At 33.5% G+C, this 8,705-nt stretch overlaps 1 protein-coding gene across 2 annotated transcripts in view; it reads right to left on the bottom strand.

The window, feature by feature from the left end:
• Positions 1 to 8,705, bottom strand: part of LOC106470992 (nephrocystin-4-like) — a 90,807-nt gene that overhangs the window by 19,264 nt on the left and 62,838 nt on the right. Inside the window, exons 22-23 of one of the 2 annotated variants that reach the window (XR_002613172.1) lie at positions 3,762 to 3,928; positions 549 to 706 (exon numbers count right to left, since the gene is read on the bottom strand). Coding sequence is in view for 1 of the 2 variants with exons in the window: in XM_022399631.1 (XP_022255339.1) it covers positions 3,762 to 3,928 (167 nt within the window). In the remaining variant the exon portion in view is untranslated. The remainder of the gene's footprint in view (positions 1 to 548; positions 707 to 3,761; positions 3,929 to 8,705) is intronic. The other variant, XM_022399631.1, reaches the window with a different exon arrangement.

Raw genomic sequence — 8,705 nt, 5'->3', positions numbered from 1 at the left:
CTGATGATGACAAAACCTTGTCGAAACGTTGTACATTTGTTTTATGTTAAACTTTTATAAAGTTTTTCTTCATTACCCATTCAAGCTGTCTCCAGCCATTATTAGTCTCAAAGTGGGTTCCTCGTCATCAAATTTAGTTTGGTCCTCGAAGAAAATCTCCAAAGTAGAAGTATCATTAAAACATTATATTATTTTGTCTACATAAGTAGTTTTTTTATTATAATAAAACTTTTGAATTCATCACTAACTTTCACAATTAAGCTCTTATTATTTTTCAAATATTTGAAAGACCACTCATTCTTAGAAATATTTGATCTAACATGATAATTTATAAAACCTTTAATTATTGAGTTTATGTCACTTTTTAACATTTCAATACAACTTTCAGTCTCAAAATCAGCTGCAGGAAGATTTGGCTTGGGAAAATCAAAGGGAAATAGAAAAGAAAATTATAATTAGATTTAATATTGGTATCTTCAATGGAACCATACTTTTTTTTTTATAAGATCTCAGTATATGGTAACACTAATGTAGAAATGATCTCATACCAAGATTTACGTTAGTTGTCTAGAAACAGCAACATTTGGACCCTTTGAAAGAATGAAGATACAGTCTTTAGAGAGTGAGATGTTGTGGAGAATAGTCACATTCTTCTGGTTCTGGCTCCATGAATTTTTGTTGGTTCTGGTTGTAGTTTCATCATCAACTATAACAAGAGTGGAGCAAATAGTTGATGAGATTTTATCAACTTGTTGGTTAACAAGTGAAGGAAATGTCATGCACTTTTGCTGTATTGTTATCATTGGAGTCAGATAGTGTACCCTTATTGATGATACTTTCCTGCATGCCTTACATATCACATATAGATAACTGAGTACACTGGTGTTGACATTACTATAGTTAAATCAGGTTTAAATTGTTGGATGTGTTCTTTTCAGTTCTCAGTTTGTATCTGTATGTGACTCTGTAACCTTTGAGAAAAGCATAAGGTGAAACATTGGGTGTGAATAAAATAATTTTTTCTGGAGTGTATTAGTAGCTTTTTTTTTGTAAACATGATTTCAATCCTTCAGGTACCTGATGATGACATAATTTTGTCAAACTGTTGTACATTTATAATAAAGTTTCCTTCATTACCCATTCAAGTCTTTTCCGAACTTTCATGGTATTTATCTACTTGAATGACATAATTGCACATTGGAAGATCTTTCATAATGCATAAGATGTATCAAGGAAAATTCTGGATAGGTTGAGGAAAGAGAACCTTAAACTGAATCCCAAGTAATGTGAATTATTCTATCAACATGCAAGCTTCTATATATTTAGCAAAGAGAAAATGTCTATACATCCAACAAAGATTGCCTCTGTCAAGAATTTGCCAAAATCTGAATGAGTTAAGAGGATTTCTTACTATTGTCAATTTGTAATATAATTTTTTGATATAACTCATTCCCTACAGATATTACTTAAAAATCCAAATAAAGTTTGTTAGACTGTTGAGTGTGAACAAATATTCAGTAAACATGACTATCTACAACTCCTGTATTAACACAACTACTGAAGATCCATTCATATCAGATACACATGTGAGTGGTTTTGCATAAGGAACACAGAAAAGAACACGAAACCATCAACTACAGGAAAGTAGCAAATTCTGCAGAAAGAAGATATTATGAAATCCAGAAAAAGCAACTAAGTGTTGTTTGAGCCCTAAGTTATTTCCATCTTTACCTATAAGGTCAAAAGTTTACACTTCAAACAGATCATACAGCATTGAAGTGACTGGTAAATTTTTCAAACCAGAAGGCCTGATAGCAAGATTGAACATATAAATGCTGATGCATTATCCTGAATACCATGTGTTAAAAGTGTAAACACTGTGAAAAGAGGTACGCAAAAGATAGTAGAGATGATCAACCTAAAGTACAACAAAGTACATTTCCAGATGTGACATCCACAAGTGATGATGAAAGTCTAATCTTTGAAATGAAAGATGCTTACACAAATAATATGAGTTTGAAACGAATTATTCTATAGATCAAGAACAGAGCATAAAAATCCTCAAGACAAACAGATGTATTGGGCACACCAGGATTCCTTTTTCCTTCCAAGAGGGCTTATTATGAAAAAAAATGGTAAAATACCAGCGGAAAGAAAAATGACTACATTACAGTAAGTAATAGAATGCTGTTATTGGCTTTAATACCAGGTATCTGTAAAAAATTTGTATAAAAGATACAAACTATGCTGTAAGTGAAAAGGTCTATAAAAAAGCAGTATTGGCAGCTACAGCAATAATGTACTGGAGAACCATTTGAGAGAGTTGGTTGGTCCTTTGCTACAGACTGAATGTGGGAATAAACATTTTATGGTTGTAATGGACAGACTCATATACTGTTCCTAACCAGAACATAAACTCCAGAAAGAAAAATTGGCAACATATTCATTTTCCCATTTGGTGTGCCAACATAACTCAGATCAGTCTTGTTTATGGAAATGTATCAGACCCCTGGGATCAAAAACACAAGGACAAAAGCCCTTCATTCACCATCTGATGGCAAGGTGAAAAAATACACTGCATGCACACCATCAATCTCACACACAACTTTACCCAGGAAAGACTTAAATCAGCTAGCAATAAAATGAAAAGTCTCTATGATTTTAATGCTGATAAGAATAGATTCAATCGAGTTAACATAGCGGTACAATCCTTGCTGCAGGAAAGGACAAACCCCCAAAGTTAAGCAGGTGCTGAAAAAGTCTATACACTATTCTGAAAAAAATCAGTGAAGTGATTTAGAAAATGCAGGATTAGTCAATCCAATCCAAAGGTCATCCATGATGATCATCTTTGGAAGTATGTCAGTGAGAGAATTTCCAACTGGGTAACTCCAGAGAAGACTAGCCCAGTGACAGGACAGCCAGAGATGACAAGGGACCAGAGGCTGTTCCATCTGTATGCCATTGGTAGTGGAAGAAAAAACCATAAAAAAGCTGGTGAATGGACAGTTGTGTTGTGTCATATTTTTGTATTAGGATTGGTCAAGGGATTCTATAATCCAAGAAGGAAGCAATGTTGTAAGCTATATTTTCAATTCTTTAATCTAGATATCAGCTACAGGGTACATGACATTAAAGTAGGCCTAGAGTACTTTAAATGTTCTAGATGATTTCATAAAAATCTAGTAGCTTTAACGAATATCTAGAAGTGAGATATCAGTTATAAATACGAGTTATTAAAGTGGTAATATATGTCAAAATGAAGTATTCAGCATGTTGAGTAGATGTTGATCAAGTTAGTCTTTCACTTGATAAAGTGCCAGTTATTCAGTGATGTATATGAATCAGCATTAGTTATTCTTATATTAGGATTTGACCAATTAACTTTTACAAGTAAGTTCATTTGTATGTTAGTTGTAGTATCATTAGTGGGGTCGTTTTAAACTCAGACCTACAAGTTACTAAAGTGTACAATTGTGAAGGTGGCCTATATATATGATAATGGAGAAATAAACCAAACACAAGAGAGATAAACTCTTTGCTAGGGATGAACTCCCACCTCCCACATTTGTACAGGAAGTAAGAGTCTAACACCATAGGCTACTTTAACTTTCTAATTACCCGATAATCAGTGATGTGTGCATCAACTGGCCAATGACACAACAGATCAAAATCTTCTCTGGGGATGAGCTCACACCTGCCACATCTTTACAGGAAGTAAGAGTTTATAGGTTTATAGATTACTTTAGCTTTCTAGTTACCTGATAATCAGTGATGTGTGCATCGACTGGCCGATAACACATGACAGATCTACTCTTCTCTGAGGATGAACCCATACCTCCCATGTTTGTACAGGTTGAAATATATAGGAGTCACTGTAGACAAAGATGTAGAACTTTTTCTTAGAGCCGGAATTACCACATGAAGCCTGTAAAGTCAAATTTATAAATATATAGTTGAGTTTTGTCCACTTAGTAGCATTAAAAAACCTATGTTGATCCCTAAAAACATAAACCATTAGTTTAAACCCTTCAGTGATAACACAGGCACCCTCCATGTTTCAAAAATTATTTCCCAAAGTATTAATCTGGGCAAACCATTTCCTGCCATATTTTTAATTATTTGCCTGAATTTATTCACATGTTATCACATATTATAATCATGTTTACTAGATGACATTGGAAGTGCTGTTTCTGCTGATCTATATCAGATTTATTCTGAATTATATATCATAAAAACAGGAAAAAAGAATTCCTATTCTTTATTATAGTTTCACTTAAATAATATATTTCACACATGAATCCAGATATGCAACATTTATTTATCGAGTATATTTCGTGCAGAAATATAATACCAGATCATACAAGAACTATTGTTTTATTATAATATAAATACAGACTATCAAAAAGTGAAATAGAAAACCTGACTTTCTGGACTAATTTCCAAAAAATATTTTACAAGAAAAAAGTTAATAGCAATGGTAATGTATGAGTGTTACCAAAATAACAATTATTATATAACACTACTCAACATACGAAAACTAAAGTAAAATCTCCAAACAAGGTAAGAAAACTAATGAAGGATCTTCATTTAAGGTAAGGAAACAACAGTAGGATATTCACTTAAGATATGAAAACAAAAGACAGATCTACATTTAAGGAAAGAAAACTAAAGACAGACCTACATTTGAGATTATGAAACTAAATAGCATTTGTAGCACCACTCTCTAGGTAGGAAGACCAAAATAGATTTCTGATCAAGGGAAAACAGCAAGAATAGGATATGTAATGCCACTCAAGTTAAGAAAACGGAAGGACCTATAACACAACATAAACTATTATAGGATCAATAATACAACTCAAGGTAATAAAACAAAAATATAATTTCCACTCAAGGTAAGAAAACAGTAGGATCTATAATACATTAAAACTATTATAGGATCTATAACACAACATGACAACTATTATAGGATCAATAACACCACATAAAACTATTATAGGATCAATAACACCACATAAAACTATTATAGGATCAATAATACAACGTAAAAACTATTATAGGATCAATAACACAAAATAAAACTATTATAGGATCAATAACACAACATGACAACTATTATAGGATCTATAAGACAACATAAAAACTATTATAGGATCAATAACACCACATAAAACTATCATAGAATCAATAACACCACATAACAACAATTATAGGATCAATAATACAACATAAACTATTATAGGGTCTATAACACAAAATAAAAAACTATTATAGGATCTATAATACAACATAAAAAATATTATAGGATCAACAATACAACATAAAGAACTAATATAGAATCTATAACACAATATAAACTATAATAGGATCTGCAGTGGCACAGCAAGGGGGGCAGTTGCACCCGGGCACAGGTGTGAAGGGGCGCAAAATTTCCTCTGGCCTATAATGCCTATTAATTAATAATTATGCCCTCCCATAGGATATAGTACTACTGCCCTACGTTATGTAATTATGATAGTGTTATGTTATTTGTGTGTATTACGCTTGCAGTTTTAACTTTTAAAAGCTGCCCACTGAAATACAGTGAGACCAAATTGACGTACAGAAGTAAATTACAATATTCCATCATTCATCTATAGATCAAATACAAGTCCTAGAGTATAACGTACAAGTAAGCGTATATTCAACAAAAAGAAAATATGAGATTGATGTAACATATTAACTGGTGTGCAAGATTGGCAACATATGCAACAGGCAAGGCCTAAATCTATATCTAGTAAACATTATAGACCTAATGTAGTGGTTTGTAATTGTATTGGCTGATTGTAAACCATGTCTTACACCAACTAATGTACTAGACTTTAGGTCTAATTGCAGTTATAACTTTATTTCTAGACCTTAGGTCCATCATCATACAAATTGTAGCCTATATCATAGGCATACTTATACCTATACTAACTATTAAACTAGGCATTGCACTGGGACAGATCTAATGACTAAGTTAATAAATCTAGATGTAACATTTGTTCTAAAAGTTAGGCCTAATAAATCTAAATCTAGAATTGATGAGGCAGGGTTATATCTAGATCTGGGTAGATTCAGTACAAGGTGCTTTCAATCTGTGCACTCAAATCTAAGGTCTAGTTTAGATGTATAAAGCTAAATTTCTGTCATTATTATTACATCTTGATCCAAGACCAAAAAGATGGAAATAACATGTCTAACATTAATGTTAGATCTAGATGTACTAGCAACTTAATCTAGGAACTGTAATCTAGCACCACTAATTAGTTAGCCTATATTTAAGTTTTCTCATTCTATCAAAACCTTTAATATTAAATATAGCCTTTGAGCCTCTAGGCTGATATTATGTTATGATTACACCCTTCTCCACAGTGTGTTTGCTCGAATGAAAATTACTTTCAGACTTGTCTCCTGTAGTGTTCGGGTAGTTGAACCTATCGAGTTTTTAAATGTGATTTAGCAATTGCCAGTAATTTATATGGTGCTCATAATCATGATTTACCAGCATATACAATCATCTGCATTGATTTTGTTACTGTTGTGTCACATTAATTAACATAAGTATGGGTGGTCTAAATAGTGGCAGTTAAAGTGAAACAAGGTCTAGATTTGACTAACTAGTCCTGAGCTGCAACTATAATTGCATAATTTAAATATAATTTGTGGTCAGGAACTTAGGAAAGTAGCATGCTTCCTTTCTTCTGACAATTTGCAGGTTGCAACTAAATAGTATAGTCAGTATTTGTTAATTTATTCTTTTAGCCCATTATGTCGAAAAGAGAAAAGGGGGCACAGGGACGCAAAAGACGTGCACAATTTGCAGCTTCGATGGTAGAGTCAAGCAAATTGATGAGAGCTTTCCTTGCTGGAAGTGATGACACCAGTAAGCCAGCATCTGTTCCTTTTGATGGCAGCAAAGAGGTCAAAGCGCAAGATTGTGAACATGTTATTTCACTTGAAAAAGAAAACAATGAAGAAACTGTTCTCTGTACTGTTGAAAGCTACAATAATAATAAACAAGAGGATTCCACTTTGTCAGAAACAAATCCACAGAATAGTGTTGCTAAGCTAAAAGAGGATGACCTGATAAATATTTTATTTATTATCCACAGGGATATTGGATTTATGAAGTTTGATACAACAGGCTCAGCAGTTGTACCACATGCACATCGCACATCGTTAAAGTTGGAGCACATGAATTTCAACATAAAGAAGGTCCATTTGATGCCAAAGATAGGCATTCTATGACTGCATTTTGGTTCAAACGACGCCTTCGGAATGGATAAGAGGTCAATCGTTCTTGGTTGGTGTATTCACCTCTATATAAAGCAGCATACGGCTTTTGTTGTCTGCTTTTTTCATCTACATGTATGACATCCGATAGTCGGTCTGCTTTCAAAACACAGGGTGGATTCTCTAAGTGGGAAAAAATAGAAAAGTTAAATGCCCATTAAAATAGTGACAGTCATCGTGAGTCATTTGTTGCTTGGAAAGAAACTGAGCGCCGAATTCGTCTTCAAAGTGGCATTGACGAAGAGCTGCCAAGGCGAATTCAGCAAAAAAAAAATAAATGGAGAGATGTACTGCGACGGGTGCTGGATTGTACATAATATTCAGCTTGTCAGAATCTTGCATTTCAAGGTCATACTGAGGACATAACCTCAAACGAAAACCCTGGAAATGTCCTGTCACATTTGCAGTGATTAGCAAAGTATGATCCAGTAATGAGAGAGCAATTAGAGCGTGTTAAAAACAAGCAAACGTCAACATCTTATCTTTCTCCTGAAATCCAAAATGAGATTTTAATCTCATGGCTTCACATGTGCGAAATTATTGTTTGTCAGCAATTCGTAGAAACAAATACTATGGTATTCTGTTTAATTCCACACCTGATTTAGTCCATCGTGAGCAATTGGTCCAAGTGATTCGGTTTGTTGACATTGACTTTAAGACAAGAAAAGTAGAAGTGAAAGAGTCATTTATTGACTTCATACAGATAAAGGAAAAAGACGCTGCCAATATTGAGAAAACAAAACACAAAATTAGAAGCTGATGGAATTTTATTGAGTGATTGTTGTTCACAATGTTATGATTATGCTGCTGTCATGTCAGGTCATCTGTAAGGCGTTCAACAAAAAATTCTGAACAAAAATCCAAAAGCAGTGTTTAGAAACTGTGACAACCATAGTTTGAACTTAGCATATCTTTATGCTGCAAGTCAGGAAACAACAGTTGTTACCTTTTTTGGTATAATTGAAGCCATTTATAATTTATTTGCTCATTGAACAACTCGATGGGACGAACTGCAGCAGAAGCTTAAGATCTCTGTCAAGCGTGAATCAAAAACACGGTGGAGTGCAAGAGAAAAGGCAGTAAAAGTTGTGCATGAAAAACTGTATGAATTGCTAGGACTGTTAGAGTAATTAAGTGAGAATGGCAACACGGCTGAAACAAAATATGGTGCTCATAATATTCTGCAACGCATGTTTATATATGATTTTCTTGTACTTTTGCATTTTTGGAGAAATCTCTTATCATCTATTACTTGAGTGCAGAAACGTCTTCAGGACCCAAAAATGAATCTTAGAGAATCAGCTGCTGATCTTGATTCTTTGAAAGAGAAACTGATAGAATCACGTGAAAAGTCCTGTCAAGAAGCACTTAAAGTGGCAAGAATCAAT

Source organism: Limulus polyphemus, unplaced genomic scaffold, assembly GCF_000517525.1.
Source record: "Limulus polyphemus unplaced genomic scaffold, Limulus_polyphemus-2.1.2 Scaffold4342, whole genome shotgun sequence".
NCBI lineage: Eukaryota > Metazoa > Arthropoda > Merostomata > Xiphosura > Limulidae > Limulus > Limulus polyphemus.
The sequence above is the reverse complement of the archived record's forward strand: the minus strand, read 5'-3'. Positions and strand labels throughout refer to the sequence as shown.